Source organism: Mixophyes fleayi, chromosome 8 (assembly GCF_038048845.1).
Source record: "Mixophyes fleayi isolate aMixFle1 chromosome 8, aMixFle1.hap1, whole genome shotgun sequence".
Lineage (NCBI taxonomy): Eukaryota > Metazoa > Chordata > Amphibia > Anura > Limnodynastidae > Mixophyes > Mixophyes fleayi.
In genome coordinates, this window is record NC_134409.1 from 740,261 (window position 1) to 758,802 (window position 18,542).

The following is an 18,542-nucleotide window of genomic DNA, read 5'->3' on the forward strand; positions in this document are numbered from 1 at the left end:
CAGAGAACACTGCATACTGGACTAACACAGGACCTCAGACCAGAAAACACTGCACACAGGGCCAACACTGGGCCTGAGACCAGAGAACACTGCATACCGGTCTAACACTGGACCTCAGACCAGAAAACACTGCATACTGAACTAACACTGGGCCTGAGACCAGAAAACACTGCATACTGGACCAACACTGGACCTGAGACCAGAGAACACTGTATCCTGCACCAACACCGGGCCTGAGACCAGAGAACACTGTATCCTGCACCAACACTGGACCTGAGACCAGAGAACACTGTATCCTGCACCAACACTGGACCTGAGACCAGAGAACACTGTATCCTGCACCAACACTGGGCCTGAGACCAGAAAACACTGCATACTGAACTAACACTGGGCCTGAGACCAGAAAACACTGCACACAGGGCCAACACTGGGCCTGAGACCAGAAAACACTGCATACTGGACCAACACTGGACCTGAGACTAGAGAACACTGTATCCTGCACCAACACCGGGCCTGAGACCAGAGAACACTGCATACCGGTCTAACACTGGACCTCAGACCAGAAAACACTGCATACCGGTCTAACACTGGACCCGAGACCAGAGAACACTGCATACTGAACTAACACTGGGCCTGAGACCAGAAAACACTGCATACTGGACCAACACTGGACCTGAGACCAGAGAACACTGTATCCTGCACCAACACTGGACCTGAGACCAGAGAACACTGTATCCTGCACCAACACTGGGCCTGAGACCAGAGAACACTGTATCCTGCACCAACACTGGACCTGAGACCAGAGAACACTGTATCCTGCACCAACACTGGGCCTGAGACCAGAGAACACTGCATACTGGACTAACACAGGACCTCAGACCAGAAAACACTGCACACTGAACTAACACTGGGCCTGAGACCAGAAAACACTGCACACAGGGCCAACACTGGGCCTGAGACCAGAAAACACTGCATACTGGACCAACACTGGACCTCAGACCAGAGAACACTGTATCCTGCACCAACACTGGACCTGAGACCAGAGAACACTGTATCCTGCACCAACACTGGGATTGAGACCAGAAAACAGTGCATACCGGACTAACACAGGACCTCAGACCAGAAAACACTGCATACTGAACTAACACTGGACCTCAGACCAGAAAACACTGCATACCGGACTAACACAGGACCTCAGACCAGAAAACACTGCATACCGGACTAACACAGGACCACAGACCAGAAAAGACTGTGTAGTGCACCAACACTGGACCTGAGACCAGAAAACACTGTATCCTGCACCAACACTGGGATTGAGACCAGAAAACAGTGCATACCGGACTAACACAGGACCTCAGACCAGAAAACACTGCATACTGAACTAACACTGGACCTCAGACCAGAAAACACTGCATACCGGACTAACACAGGACCACAGACCAGAAAAGACTGTGTAGTGCACCAACACCGGACCTCAGACCAGAAAACACTGCATACCGGACTAACACAGGACCTCAGACCAGAAAACACTGCATACCGGACTAACACAGGACCTCAGACCAGAAAACACTTCATACTGGACTAACACTGGGACATGCAGGCCCGGCGCTCCCATTAGGCAAGGTTAGGCACTTGCCTAGGGCGCCGGGCTCTGGAGGGCGCCACAGAACTGGAAATTAATTTTAAAACTGTGCGGCGACCGCTGACTATACCTGTCACAGCCGCCGCACAGCATTCAGATGCATGGGGAAGGGGGGGGGGGGAAGAGGCTATTGCTCACCACCGCCGCCTCTCTGCTCCGTCTCCTCCCCTCCACTCACTAGTGTCAGTGAGTGGAGGGGAGGAGACGGAGCAGAGAGGCGGCGGTGGTGAGACAAGGTAAGGAGAGGGGGGAGGAGGGCGCCGATTTTTGCAGGGGGGGGGGGGGGGGGAGAGGGCGCCGATTTTGCCTAGGGCGCCATGGACCCTAGCACCGGCCCTGGGGACATGGGCTAGAATATCACTGCATTTTGCACCAAAACGGAGGTCCTGATTACTGCAGTGTCTTCTCCCTCTAGACTTTAAGCTCTCACGATAAGGACCCTCTGTCTCAGGTCTTCACCTTCTTCATCAACCTCGTATATACTTGTCTGTTTTTATGTGTGATCTGATTGTGACACCTTATAAATGATGATGATGAACATTGGGCTGAAACAAAAAATGGCTGCATTCTGCACAAACACTGGACAATGGATTAGTACAGTATGGAGGACACTGGATGACTGAACTCACCAATGGCCTAACAATGAATGAGAGTAAGCTCTTCAGCCAAGATGGGCATGAGTAGGTTGTAACTTGGGTTTTCAAGTTTGGATCTACTTGGTCTCCTTTACTATGAATAAAATAATAATGTTATTTATTGATGTTTCTTGGCAGGAGGAACCAGAACATCCTGTATCCCATATACTTACAAATTATCCAGGAACGTGGATCCTCCATCGGCCAACAGTCCTTTCATCGACAACTCAAACAACGACATTTCCACCAATGGAGGCATAAAGGGCACCAACTGCAAAAATACATCCAGTCTCAAGTAACCAACAATTAAACAGACAGCCCCCGCCTCTAGATAGCAGCAATGGTTATGGTTTTCCCAACAATCCACTTGTGAGATGCAGTTGTCAGTGGACATATATCAGTGTGAGAAGAGTCATCTGAGATTTCATGCAGAACTTTGCAGCCAGTTCTACCGAGAGCTTTTTACATTGTTGCAACAATGTTGCAGCTCTCCGTAAATCAGTTCTACATATAATTAACATGAGGGAGCAGGAAAACAATGTCTGTAAAGCACTGAAATATCCACTGGAGGTTATGAATATAAAGCAAAACAATTTCAATGGGCATTTCCTTTAAAGAAGTGTTCTTCCTCTATTCAGAACACGGACTCAAGATAACAATGTACCCAGAGGAGCTATGGAGGGACTGAGGTGCCAGCGCTGTGAGGTAGGTACAGCATCATCATCATCAGCAAGGAGGGTTACACTGTAAACTGCCATAAATTCAGATCTCCCATATTCATATCCCCCTTGTAGATCATCTTCTGGGAGCAGTTAAATGAACCCAGGGGGTAAATGTATCAAGCTGAGAGTTTTCTGGGGAGTCTGAAAAGTGGAGATGTTGCCTATAGCAACGCATCAGATTCTAGCTGTCAGTTTGTAGAATGTTCCAACTCACCAGAAAACTCATCTTGATACGTTTACCCCCAAGGTCTCCACTATGAAGTATTCTTGTTTTATCAGCTTGGTCTGAATGACATAAGGCTGATGGCAGCTGCCGGTACCTTGTGTCCAGCCTTCTCCAGGAGCTCCTTGGTCTGTAGGACAGCTCTGCTCATAGATGGGGTGGCCATGGTCTGGCCGTCTGTCTCATAGAACCCGATTCGGAGAGGCCTGGTGCTGGAATACACCTGGGGAAGGTAAAGGTTCAGAAATTATTCTGTAGAATTCTGACCAATTATCAAACTCCAAATCAAACCCAAAAATATAGGAATGTAAATGAGTTTAACCAATTTGGGAGACGGGAACATGCAGAAGACCATTTTAGTTTCCTAGATGGTCTGCTGAAATAGTGTAAATATTCTAAAATTGAGAAACTTATTAAGGGGTCAGGATTTGGAAAGAATGTTTCCAATTATGAAAGCACTGAGAGTAATATGATCATCTCTGGCATCCATTACTCAGGCCTGCTGGAGCAACAGGTAGGGAGAGGTGAAGGGACTGACCCCCAATAGTATGATCATCTCTGGCATCCATTACTCAGGCCTGCTGGAGCAACAGGTAGGGAGAGGTGAAGGGACTGACCCCCAATAGTATGATCATCTCTGGCATCCATTACTCAGGCCTGCTGGAGCAACAGGTAGGGAGAGGTGAAGGGACTGACCCCCAATAGTATGATCATCTCTGGTATCCATTATTCAGGCCTGCTGGAGCAACAGGTAGGGAGAGGTGAAGGGACTGACCCCCAATAGTATGATCATCTCTGGTATCCATTATTCAGGCCTGCTGGAGCAACAGGTAGAGAGAGGTGAAGGGACTGACCCCCAATAGTATGATCATCTCTGGTATCCATTATTCAGGCCTGCTGGAGCAACAGGTAGAGAGAGGTGAAGGGACTGACCCCCAATAGTATGATCATCTCTGGCATCCATTACTCAGGCCTGCTGGAGCAACAGGTAGGGAGAGGTGAAGGGACTGACCCCCAATAGTATGATCATCTCTGGTATCCATTATTCAGGCCTGCTGGAGCAACAGGTAGAGAGAGGTGAAGGGACTTTTAGTGGTTTTTATTGAGTGATCGTACCTTCTCGTTGAAGGGAATTGGAGGGACTGTGGGGTCCATCTGAAACATGTCGTCACATAGTACAGCTCTCATGGCCATTACCAGACTGTCCACGTCCCGGGCGATGGGTCCGATCATCGCAGTAACTAGGAGAGTTGTGTTATAATAAAAATATATCAGTATGTTATTCTCAACAGACACTGCTGTAAAAACACCTGGGATTATCATTATATATATATATATATATATAGTAAGTGACTGGAGTGAATAGTGATACAATGTAGCAGTAGGAGAAGTGGTGGTATGACATACCCCGGATACCCCCCACTGTGTGTATGTATGTATATATTTATATATATCAGTTGCTAATGCAAATGTCCTGAACATGATACCAGTGGAAGCTGTAATAACTGGTAACAGATAGATAACGATAGAATAGTATAGATAGATAACTAGGGCCGCAGTGACATTAGCAGTTGGCTCCGCTGATGACCGTATCTTACCTGACTTCTGTCCGGGGCAGCTGGCCGCAAGCCCGATCTTACTGCAAGATAAAGAGATACCGATTCACCTTCCCGATATCTCACTTTCAGTATTAAACGCATTGAGTCTATCAGGATAAAACACTGTAATACTGAAGGTAATTGATAGGACATGCGGTCTACACGTGATGTCGTTCCCCTGAATGCGGCCCTGGATTTGTGAACCAAGATGGTGATAACTGTAGGTGCAAAATGAGTCGTTTCTTTACTTGGGCACCTGGCATTCAAGTGAAATTTGTATTCTTTAAACCATTCACATTTCCATTTGGACGTCATCCCCGCAAAACGCAGACGCAGAGCATTTTATATACTTGTCCGATACCCTGTGTTACATATTCATATTATCTGTGGAAAGTTTTCTATATACTAGGAGAGAGATCAATGAAAGGAATTATTGGTTCATAGACCAAATGAACCTTTTTATTGTATTACTGTGTCAAGTAACAAGAATCATGTTAACATATGGCTAATTACACCAGTATGATTAGAGAAGGATCAGATTAACAGCATTCCAGACTTTCTACAACGCGTTTCGTATCGCTGGAACCCCAGAAATGCGCAGCACAAACATATAAAAAACCAATTTGGTCTATTTGCCAATATTTTATTTTGTCTAACACTGTCCTATGCTAAAAGCATTGCTTCTACTGGTGTGGCCATGTGTCCTGGGAACTGAACATAAGAAGCTGTAAACTATTCCAGTGACACTTGTCCGATGGTCGCTGGTCCTCGTGGTCATAGGGTCTCACAATCGCTTCCCGCACTAACTACTTCCTGGTTGGGAAATTAACATAAAGGTGAATAGGCAGAAACTAATACCAGCATGGCCGGGGGAAGGGGAGCGGGGGGGGGGTGAGCAATTATCTGTAAATAAACACAAACTCCACAATCACGTTATCAAAATGACTCCAAAACTAACTCCACATTCACAGAACTCACTTAATATTGCAAAAGAGTATTAATCTTTACTCATAAAAAAAATGTAAAATGATATTATATCTTTACCTGCCCCAAGGTATATTGCACATTTTGCTATTTGTCTGTAACTTACTGACCTTTAATAAATAGAAGATGAAAAATTATTTTAAAACTGGCCACAAATTTTAGCCTCCAATTTACTTTTTAGCAATTTCATTAAGGACAACTGAACACTACTCAAGTTTAGTGACAGCAAAAAAATGAACTTAAAGCTTAGTAACAATGGGCCTGATTCATTAAGGATCTTAATTTAAGAAACTTCTTATTTCAGTCTCCTGGACAAAACCATGTTACAATGCAAGGGGTGCAAATTAGTATTCTGTTTTGCACATAAGTTAAATACTGGCTGTTCATGTAGCACACAAATATCAACTTTAAATTTCAGTGTACAAATCAGCTATCAAGTATTTGTGTGCTACATGAACAGCCAGTATTTAACTTATGTGCAAAACAGAATACTAATTTGCACCCCTTGCATTGTAACATGGTTTTGTCCAGGAGACTGAAATAAGAAGTTTCTCAAGTTAAGATCCTTCATGAATCAGGCCCAATGTCTCCAGATTGTGTGAATGTTTAGTAAAAACTGAGGTTAAACTGACTTAAGGAAAAAATGCCTCAAAATTGACAAATAATTTAATTAGTCTTTATTTTCAAAATAAAGATCCCTGACATTCTGACATATAGGGGCATATTCAATTAGCTTTTGGATTCGCGGTAACGCGCCGGAACAGCCGCAAAACGTAATACACGTTACCGCAATAACGTGGATTTTCGTTCGCAGTCCATCTGCGTTAATGCGGTACCGTAATACCCGCAAGAACGCGCACTTTTCGCGGTAACACGCGTTACCGCGAATCCGAAAGCTATTTGAATATGCCCCATAGTTTATATTCTCTCTATTTCCTCTGTGTCTGGTCTGCGTTATAACCCGACCTCCATAGAACCTTCAGATAGCTGCGCCCCATCCACATATCACATTATCACACCGCCAAGTTGTCATGTGACCCGTGTAGTCCGTGGTAATATAGGCACCGGCGTGTCGTCTAATGTTCTAATGTTTGCTTGTTCTCATAATCCAAGTTAGGCTGTAAGCTCCTTGGGAAAGGGACCGTGTGTCCCCTCTGTCTGTATATACACATATCAAGAGAAAAGAGCGCTAGGTTAAACGCTTATATAAATTTATTAAAACAAATATAAAAAAGAATAAATATATAAAGACACAGTGTGTCTAAAAAGAAAGGTAATCAACACCTCAGGGCATAGCAAGAACACATAAGAAACAAATAGAACCTTATAAACACGGGATAGTGACACTGAAACACAGTCCGAGTATTTGCTGATCGATCGGATTTGTAATATATTTCTAAGCTCATGAAATGACTTCCCACAGTTTAGTATGGAGACATATATAATAAGAGGCGATAAGTTGTATGAACATCCGGAGAAAATGATACAGACCTTTTAATATAATTTGCTCATATTCCAGCCTGTGGAGGGAAGGGACAGACGTCCTTCCTGGGAACTAGTCCGTTACCGAGTCATCGGAACATGCGAACAACGATCAGCAATTACTCGGACTGTGTTTCAGTATCACTATCCCTTTGTTAGGGAGCTGTGTGTTTATAAGGTTCTATTTGTTTCTTATGCGTTCTTGCTATGCCCTGAGGTGTTGGTTACCTTTCTTTACAGACACACAGGGCTAGATTTACTAAGCTGCGGGTTTGAAAAAGTGGGGATGTTGCCTATAGTAACCAATCAGATTCTAGCTTTCATTTTGTAGAAGGTACTAAATAAATGAAAGCTAGAATCTGATTGGTTGCTATTGGCAACATCCCCACTTTTTTTAAACCCGCAGCTTAGTAAATCTAGCCCACAGTGTCTTTAAGTATTTATTATTCTTTTTTATATTTGTTTTAATAAATTTATGTAAGCGTTTAACCTAGCGCTCTTTTCTCTCAATATTTATTTCTTTTTTTGCCTTTTAGGTCTGGAGCTTAATTATTAGAGCTGCAGGTTTAAGCTATTTAGGTCGTGATTAGCGCCTATTATTGTGTTTTTTTGTATATATACATATTTGCATTTATTTCCCTATATTGTATGTTGTCTCTACAGGAGACTTTCCATCCATACTCAAAGGAATAAATAACTTGTTGCCTCCACTCTCCTTTATTACCTGTTGGGGGACTAGAAGACCCAGCATGCTGCATTACCTCCCAGGTGCACCTATCACAGGTGCATTTATGTTAGGTGAATCACTGCTAAATCCACCAGTGCTCCTAAAAGACAGCTAGAAAACCTGCCCTGCTGGGAGAACGGTGCAGGCAGCAGAATAACCCAATCCACTTAGTATTAGTATCAATAATAATAATAATAATAATAATAATAGACCCATTATCCATCATTTTATTAGTTTGGGGTGATCTCCTCTGTTCCTATTTTTAGCAGTAATTGGGCTGTTCCGCTGCATTGTTGGTGACACAGCGACAGGAGATACCTCTTACTTAGTGTCTAGAGACAGACGAATCCCCCTCCGTACCTGAGTCTGTTCCCAGTGGGCTTAAAGCCACAGAGGCCGCAGAAAGCGCTTGGAAAGCGGATACTTCCTCCAATGTCTGAGCCAAAACCTAAAATGGAGCCGTTTCCTGCGATGAGGGCCCCCTCCCCTCCGGAGGATCCTCCCGGGGTCTTCTTGTGGTTGAGAGGATTCAAGGTCTGCCCAAAGATGGGGTTACTGCAGTCGTAGCTGTGGAGGCAGAAACACCCAGTTACCCCACTTACCCTGGACATGACGGAGACACAGAAGTACAACAGTGATGGACGGTCCCACCCAGATTACTGCAGGGACCTGTGTTCTGCGCAGCGGAAGCTGCGTTTAGTAAATGAGCCCCAGACAAAGAGGCTAAAGAGGCAGCAAGGTGGCCACAGGCCAGGGAAGGGCCAAATGGCCCTCTGCTCAGAAAACCAAATACTGTAAGCTGGGACCCATCTACTTCAGAGACCTCCTACTTCTAGGTACATAGGAGACAGGGCCTGTAACAGAGAACGGAGGTGGACATTCTATAGGGTGAGCTATTAATAAGCATGGAAACGACTGTCTCATGAATATTAATCAGATAGAGCCTCTGTCATGTTACTGGTTCATTCCAGATAATAGCTGCCTCCGCTGTGTGCAGGAGACGGGGTCACACTACGGCCCATCAGGGTCCCCATCAGTAAGGAGATTACAGGATTGGTTTCTACAACCTTAAGACCCTCATTGGCTGCTGGTCTCCATGGATACCAGTGACCACCGTCAGATCCAGCGCATCTTACTGCAGCTGACCTCCGCGCCGTACTGTGCACAGCGCATACCGGAGGCTGGTAAGTCGTATACGCGCTATGAGGGATCTGGGAGGGTTGTAGACACATATCAGGGAGATGTAGGAGTTTTGGTTGGGGGCTGTGATATTAGTTTATGTAAAATATTCCTGCCAGCCAGAGTGCAGAGATAGCGCTGGTGTAATAGTCAGTGTGTTGGATTATTGTAGTAAAATAGAAACATATTGATTAGTTTAAAACCCGACATCATATTGGACGTATAATATCCATACGACTCCTCTAATAGCTTTGTGTGGATGTCAGGCTGTGTCAGTACAGACTGTATGATCAGCATGATGTTATGTCTTAGTCAGTATGTTTAATACAAACAATATACACAAACAGCGAATAACATTTATAACTATTTATACAGAAACAACAACACATTATACCAGCATGAAGAGTTTGTGGTGTGATGGTCTATGGTTCTCTGTACTGAGGGTTGGCAGAGATATTGCAGATTACAGGTGTTACGTTCTGTGCAGGTGAAGTAGAACACAAGAAAGTCTTTTATGTTCTGTGTGGGCAACAATAAGTTGTGGGCGGTGTGGATGGTTCAGGAGGAAGGTAAGTCTTACCCCTGATGTTGATCTTGGGCAGGGGCAGGTTAGTCTGTGGGGCAGGGGGCTACTGCCCCCTGGGCCGCTACCCTGGGCTGGGTCACCTGCATTTTTTCCTGAGTCGGGTCTTGCCCCTTGGGTTAAAATTTGCCAGCCCTCCCCTGGTCTTGGGGTGATCTGTAGATATTCCACGTGCCGTTGGTGTCTAGGCTGCTTCTGGCTCCCAGGATGGTAATATGGACGCAGGGTCGGTTGTGTTCTGTCTCCCATTCCTCTAGAAATCCCTTTATTTGTAGTGGTGGTGAAGCCGCTGGAGTGTTGAAGTCTCAGTTATGGCAATGGGCGCCGAGTTTGTGCTAATGAAAGGGTATTATCGGGGTGTCTTTGTGAAAATTACCCTACGCGTTTCATCAGGGATAGTGTTAATGCGGGTCCCAGATTAGGGGGAATGGTATAATCGATTTCAGGATTAGTTTGATTGGTTGATTTCTAATTGCCGAACTTCTTGAGTTTACCGGTGTATTTGATGAGCGATCAGTAGAAGGTTTCACTTTTGTGCTTACGAGGTTTACAAATTAATTGTCATCTGTATCGGGTACTTCAAACACGTGTTTAAGCCAATCCAAGTTGTTTGATGTGGATTTGTTGAAGTAAGCGTAGCCTTAATTGGGCATATTAATTTTCGCTGTGTATGTTTCCAGTTTTGTACTTAATTAAGCAATCGTTGTCTTCTGAAGTGTACTTGAGTAAAGGAGATAAAGCTTCGGATGTATGTTTGTCCTTGTGGGTGTTATCGTGATTCCTTATATCTGTCTGTGACAAAGTCAAACTTCTTGTTTACGATAAAAGTGGTGCGATCTCTTACACAAGTAACTTCAGAAGAAAACGATCACTTAACTGAGCCCAAAAGTGGAAACAAACACTTATCAAACATCACTGCAGAAAACTATAGGCGGCAACGCGAGAACTTGGTTGTAATCATTACACCACAAACTCTCCATGGCGGCATATTGTTCTCTACTTCTGTATCAACACTAAATGTTATTCACTGTTTGAGAAACGCTTACACTGTGAAGAATTTGTCTTTATTGTCTGTATTCAGGATATTGAATAGGAAATAAAACCATGTTGAAAATTCTCCATTTAATACAATCTGTATGGTCCAATTTGGATCGTTAAACACCGACAGCAGAGAGTGAGCTCTTCTACTTTATAATATCCATATTACGCTCCCCGGCTCACCTGTTCATCTATATGTACTCAACCAGGCTCCGCCCCCCTGTCACATGTTCTCAGAGGACATAGGGGGCTACAAATCAGACTCATTTCCTATTGCAAGTAATTACTGCTGGTGTGTGTGAAACGTGAGCAGTGAATATAATAAAACAGAAACACAGGCGGACGAGCCCGCGGGTCTTACTTTAACATGGACTGAGGGATATTGGTTTTCACAAATGGGACCGCTCCTTGTTTCATTAGTACTTGTACAACGACACAATGCTCTGAGGCTGGACGCTCCAGGTGCCGGAGTAACCCCAGAGTGGAGTCATGACCCTGAAAAACAAGGACAGAGAAACAATCAGGACACTTTATAGAGTAGAGAAGTAACTGTAAAGAATCCTTCCAGCTCAATGTATAGATATGAGATATATATAATGATTCCTCATTGGGTATCTTGCAAGTGTTTGGGTCCCAGATTTATTTCCTAAGAATTAGAGCTTTGGGCAGAGTTGTATGAATGAGGCTGGGACCGGATTTCTGTTACTCTCCAGGTATTATAAAGGGGTACGGGGTGCAGAGGCTTAATTAAGTAGATGGTTGCAAAATGCGACCAATCTGACACGTAATAAGCAAAAAGAAACAAAATGTAATTACATCGGAGTCCCCTGGTAATTTAATGTGAAGTTAAATATCCATAATCCAGGGATCGTAACAGAAGCAAAAATCACCTCATTATAAACATTAACTAAGTGTAACTAAAACCAACTTCTGAAACAGTTTAGACACAAATTATATAACTCCTCTGGGAGTCAGTTCCCAGAATCCACTACACTTTCAGTACACGGGTATTTCCCAGAAGAAGGAGCTTTGCGTATATTTCAAGGCACGAACATCCTCCTAAAATCTGCCTTAATACTGTATAATCAACTTTGTACTTATAATTTTATGTCTAAATACTTATTATGGATCCTGTAAATGTGGATAAAATGGTGATAAGTGGCCTGAACCCAAATACCTTGAAGTTATAGTTGTCCTTCAGGCTGATGGGGACCCCATAGAGGGGCCCTTTGGTGGTCTGTTCTCTGAGTCTCTCCAGCTGGACCTCACACTCCGGCAGATAATCGGTGACGCAGTTCACCTCGTGGGTCACGTCCAGGGCCTGTGAATAGGGTCAGACATCTTGTATTCTGCTGTCAGTAATCGCCATGAATCACAGGGTAATAAAACACTGGATACAGGATGGAGAGGAAACAGCGGGTGTAATAATCATTGTACATATCCCCTAATGCTCTCCCTCAGCCTGTGCGATATATTTATTATTATTCCACCAAGTGATAGTATACAAGGTAACGCCCGTGGGGTAAAGTCGCCCACTGAGTATAACAGAGATAAGTAAGGACGTCTCCTGCTTCTCCAGACTGTCTGTCGTCACAGGAGGTTTTTTCATTCTTGACGAAGAGCCTTAAAATGCATTGAGATGACGTTTTATCGATTCTTTACCCAATATAGAGGGACATTGGACACACTGGATGGTCTGTGTGATCATTCACCAGTTTGTTGCTGATAAGTTCCCAGTCCATCCAGGAATAAGCCCCAGAGCAGCCGGGGAGCAAGGATGGGCCGCAGAGCAGACGGGGAGACACGGGTGGGCCCCAGAGCAGCCGGGGAGCCAGGGATGGACCCCAGAACAGACGGGGAGCAAGGGATGGGCCCCAGAACAGACGGGGAGCAAGGGATGGGCCCCAGAGCAGACGGGGAGCAAGGGATGGGCCCCAGAACAGACGGGGAGCAAGGATGGGCCGCAGAGCAGACGGGGAGACACGGGTGGGCCCCAGAGCAGACGGGGAGACACGGGTGGGCCCCAGAGCAGACGGGGAGACACGGTGGGCCCCAGAGCAGACGGGGAGACACGGGTGGGCCCCAGAGCAGACGGGGAGACACGGGTGGGCCCCAGAGCAGACGGGGAGACACGGGTGGGCCCCAGAGCAGACGGGGAGACACGGGTGGGCCCCAGAGCAGACGGGGAGACACGGGTGGGCCCTAGAGCAGACGGGGAGACACGGGTGGGCCCCAGAGCAGACGGGGAGACACGGGTGGGCCCCAGAGCAGACGGGGAGACACGGGTGGGCCCCAGAGCAGACGGGGAGACACGGGTGGGCCCCAGAGCAGACGGGGAGACACGGGTGGGGCCCAGAGCAGACGGGGAGACACGGGTGGGGCCCAGAGCAGACGGGGAGACACGGGTGGGGCCCAGAGCAGACGGGGAGACACGGGTGGGCCCCAGGGGAGCCAGGAATGGGCCCCAGAACAGACGGGGAGCCAGGGGTGGGCCCCAGAACAGACGGGGAGCCAGGGGTGGGCCCCAGAACAGACGGGGAGCCAGGGGTGGGCCCCAGAACAGACGGGGAGACACGGGTGGGCCCCAGAACAGACGGGGAGACACGGGTGGGCCCCAGAACAGACGGGGAGACACGGGTGGGCCCCAGAACAGACGGGGAGACACGGGTGGGCCCCAGAACAGACGGGGAGACACGGGTGGGCCTCAGAGCAGACTGGGAGCCACGGGTGGGCCCCAGAGCAGACTGGGAGCCACGGGTGGGCCCCAGAGCAGACTGGGAGCCACGGGTGGGCCCCAGAGCAGACAGGGAGACACGGGTGGGGCCCAGAGCAGACAGGGAGACACGGGTGGGCCCCAGAGCAGACAGGGAGACACGGGTGGGCCCCAGAGCAGACAGGGAGACACGGGTGGGCCCCAGAGGAGCCAGGAATGGGCCCCAGAACAGACGGGGAGCCAGGGGTGGGCCCCAGAGCAGAAGGGGAGACACGGGTGGGCCTCAGAGCAGACGGGGAGCCAGGGATGGACCCCAGAGCAGCCAGAGAGCAGACGGGGAGCCAGGGATGGACCCCAGAGCAGCCAGAGAGCAGACGGGGAGCCAGGGATGGACCCCAGAGCAGCCAGAGAGCAGTCGGGGAGCCTAGGATGGATCCTAGAGCTGCCAGGGAGCTAGGATCGGTCTGATGATCTTCCATGGATCACTCACCTTACTCATGTAGGTGTGAAGAACGGTCTCTGGCAAGAGTGCCCCCTCCCTCAGTTTCTCGGAGAGCTCTGCCAGCGATAGGGACAGTATGTCTGATGGATCCGCCACAGGGTGCTGAAATAACACAAACAGCATTTTACAGAACTATAAGAGCAAAATACAAGTTGTACGTATGTAAAAAGAACATTATACAGATCAACAATTCACAACCCATAAAGGACCTTTGTTTAACTAATTTTTTCAAACCAATTTTTCATTGCATTAAACCCATAATGAGTATCAGAGAGGCAGAGGTTAATCAGACAGGCAGGGGTTAATGAGACATCGCTGGACATCAGGGTCAGCCCTGGGCGTGACTCCAGATATTACACATACATTCTACACACAGATTGTAAAGTTACAGACTTTGTGCTGAGTCAAATGTCTGAATAATAAAACTCCTCCCAAAGTTCTATAGAGCAAAGTCTACAACTGCCCCAGACAGGAGAACGATGCATATAACGGGGCTATTACTATTCAGGGCATAGACACCAAGGGGGACATTCACAATGCAGCATTTTGCAAACCGAAGGGTTTATCAAGAAGTGGTTTCTGGGTGTATTGGATGTGTGGTGGTCTCCAACCCCTAAACCGCGCACTGTCTGTGTTATCCTCAGGACAGAGAGGAAACAACACTGACTTAGTAATTATGGGGCAATAATCATTTTTTAAAGAGCCAAAATGAATGTATTAATTTATTACAGGTCACTCACTGTGGCTGGTGATCAGTAAGTAAAGGTGCAGATATCCATATATGTCTAGTTACACCCCTAATTCAGGGAGTTATATAATAAATATAATAATACAATATCACTTCTACTCAGTTTAGCTCTATCCTGTGATATAATAATTCAGGAACTAGACCTGACCTTGTATATTTATAGCAGAAAGATATAACAGTCTAATATCATCATATAACAGATCTGTATTACAACATATAACATAAGTGTATTATAACATATTATTCTCTGTACAATAATAGGATTGGTGCTATATAAATAATAATAGTAACATTATGATGTCACAGATGTGCATTAAGCATGTTTGTATGTTCTCCACGTGTTTGCTCCGGTTTCCTCCCACACTACATAGATGTAGGTTAATTAGCTCCTGACAATTTTAACCCGCGTGTGTCCGTGTAGACTGTAAGCTCCTACGGGGCAGGGGCTGATGTGTATGACTACTTACTCTCTGTAATACGCTGGCACTATATAAATAACTGTTAATAAATAATGAATGAATATTATTACATCAGACATGAGTTTTAGATCATTATGATATATTCCAGCAATTGTTATAACAGACATGTATTTTGTACATAATAGATCTGCATATTTTGAAATAACATACCAGTATTGGGAAATATTATTATAACACACATGCATTATACCATATTATTATGAAATAATACATATTATAGCGATATAAAAGACCTGTATATTATGATATAATAGACCTGTATAAAATATTATGACATAAGGAACCTGTATTATGACATAACAGACATGAATTATAACATTATCATGATATAACAGACCTGTAGTGTAATATAACAGATATATATTATATTATGATATAACAGATATATATTATATTATGATATAACAGATATACTATATTATGATATAACAGATATATTATATTATGATATAACAGATATATTATATTATGATATAACAGATATATATTATGCTATAACAGATATATATTATATCATGCTATAACAGATATATATTATATTATGCTATAACAGATATATATTATATTATCATATAACAGATATATATTATATTATCATATAACAGGTATACTATATTATGATATAACTGATATATTATGATATTACAGATATATTATGATATAACAGATATATATTATTATGATATAACAGATATATATTATATTATGATATAACAGATATTATATTATGATATAACAGATATATTATGATATAACAGATATTATATTATGATATAACAAATATTATATTATGATATAACAGATAAATATTATATTATGATATAACTGATATATATTATATTATGATACAACAGACATATTATATTATGATATAACAGATATATATTATGATAACAGATATATTATATTATGATACAACAGATATATTATGATACAACAGACATTATATTATGATATAACAGATATATATTATGATAACAGATATATTATATTATGATAAAACAGATATATTATGATATAACAGATATATATTATGATAACAGATATATTATATTATGATACAACAGATATATATTATATTACGATATAACAGATATTATATTATATAACAGATATTATATTATGATATAACAGATATATTATATTATGATATAACAGATATATATTATGATATAACAGATATATTATATTATGATACAACAGATATATATTATATTATGATACAACAGATATATTATGATACAACAGACATATTATATTATGATACAACAGATATATTATATTATATTATAATATCCCAGACCTGTGCGGACAGCCGGGCGGCAGCTCTCTCCATGCTCTCCAGGGCTCTCTCCCTCTTCTCCCGGGCACATTGTATCCTCTGCCGGATCCTCCTCCTGTTCATCCAGCGGTACAGGAGCAGCAGAGATCCGGCCGAGCAGCCCAGGAGGACGCACAAGACCCGGGGCTCACGGAGATCCATAGCGGACACCTTGTCCATGAGGACAGCGGGGAGTGGACCAGCCCCACTACCGGGTCAGCCCATAGACAGAGGGCGACACCGCCCCCTGACGGTCACTGTGACAACAATGTATCACTTAGTGTAACAATAATTCTATATCATTGAGTGTAACCATAATGTATGACTGTATATATACCCAGCCTCCTGACAGTCACTGTGACAAAGTGACAATAATGTATCACTGAGTGTAACAATAATAATATATCACCTCACATATGCCCAGTCTCCTGCCGATCACTGACTGATACTGTGACAACAATGTATCACTCAGTGTAACAATAATGTATCACTATATATATATACCCAGCCTCCTGCCTATCAGTGTAATAATAATATTATATATAAATCATCTATCCCCTGTCAACTGCCAATCACTGACTGATACTGTAACAATAATGTATCATTTTATATATTCCCAGCCCCCTGCCAATCAGTGTAACCATAATGTATCACTCAGTGTAATAATAATATTATATTGCTGTATATATTCCCAGCCCCATACCAATCACTCAGTGTAATAATATTATATCTCCTTGTAAATCATTTATTCCCTGCTCCCTGCAAATCTCTCAGTGTAGTAATAATAATAATAATAATATATTACCGTATACATCAGCCACAACATTATAACCACTAACAAGTGAAGTGAATTACATAACGTTTTTTTGCTCGCAGCTCGTAAAACTACCATAATAACGGTAATAGTTTTAATGCTGCACTAATTCAGGAGGGATTGAATTCCCCCCATTGTTGTGTGAGGAGTGAAGGCGCCCGTCTGGTCCAATCCCACAGAAAAGCTACTGTAGCACAAATTACTGATAAAGTTAATGCTGTCTATGATAGACAGGTGTCAGAACACACAGAGCATCGCAGCTTGCTGCGTACAGGGCTGCGGAGCCGCAGACCAGTCAGAGTGCCCTGCCAGTCAGCCAGTCAGCTGCCCACCGCCAAAGCGCCTATAATGGGCATGTGAGAACAAGGCCTGGACCATGGAGCAATGGAAGAAGGTGGCCTGGTCTGAGGAATCACATTTACTTGTATATCATGTGGACGGCCGGGTGCGTCAGTTACCTGGGGAAGCGATGGAACCAGGATGCACTATGGGAAGACGGCAGCTGGCGGAGGCAGTGTGATGCTCTGGGCAATGTTCTGCTGGGAAACCTTGGGTCCTGGCATTCATGTGGATGTTACTGTGACACGTACCATCTACCTAAACATTGCTGCAGACCACGTACACCCCTTCATGGCAGCGGTATTCCCTGATGGCAGTGGCCTCGTACAGCAGGATAATGCGCCCTCCACACTGCAAAATATCTGTTTGTTTCCAGGTAGCCTCTGGGCTCTTCAGTATTCAAATCGCTAATCCGTTTGGAACAAAGAGTTGGGTAAATAGTAGCAACGCTGTAGTTTTCAAGTCCATCAATCAGTTAATGAAACATTTCTAGATTCCAATATTTCTTAAAATGTATTTTTAAAACAACCTGACCAGTTTCTCCACAGTGAATTGTGGTTTCTTCGGAGATAGCAACCACCGTGCAGAGGTGTCTTATAAACCTCTGTGACCAATCAGGAAACATAATAATATGGATCTGAAAACACCGGATAACTACAAATCAGTTACTCCAAGTGTCTGTCTAGTGGTATCAGGGTGCCTATATATATATATATATATTACCCTCCTTTTTTCAGAAACAGGCTTTCTTAATCATCTATACATTAATTTCTACATATTTATTGATTGGATATAAAACAGTGTATAACACAA

General features: G+C 44.1%; 1 protein-coding gene across 2 annotated transcripts in view; it reads right to left on the reverse strand.

Annotated features, from left to right (window-relative positions):
* The window catches only part of LOC142098781 (vitamin D3 hydroxylase-associated protein-like), a 53,658-nt gene extending 36,856 nt beyond the window's left edge, over positions 1-16,802 (reverse strand). The window contains exons 1-10 of one of the 2 annotated variants that reach the window (XM_075181551.1): positions 16,559-16,797; positions 14,017-14,130; positions 11,991-12,134; positions 11,175-11,308; positions 8,374-8,580; positions 4,821-4,861; positions 4,339-4,463; positions 3,320-3,445; positions 2,451-2,548; positions 2,272-2,371 (exon numbers count right to left, since the gene is read on the reverse strand). In XM_075181551.1, the coding sequence (XP_075037652.1) occupies positions 2,272-2,371; positions 2,451-2,548; positions 3,320-3,445; positions 4,339-4,463; positions 4,821-4,861; positions 8,374-8,580; positions 11,175-11,308; positions 11,991-12,134; positions 14,017-14,130; positions 16,559-16,756 (1,287 nt within the window). In that variant the 5' untranslated portion in view covers positions 16,757-16,797. Of the gene's footprint in view, positions 1-2,271; positions 2,372-2,450; positions 2,549-3,319; positions 3,446-4,338; positions 4,464-4,820; positions 4,862-8,373; positions 8,581-11,174; positions 11,309-11,990; positions 12,135-14,016; positions 14,131-16,558 lie in introns of both variants that reach the window. The other variant, XM_075181553.1, reaches the window with a different exon arrangement.
* Between the last annotated feature and the right edge of the window lie 1,740 nt (positions 16,803-18,542).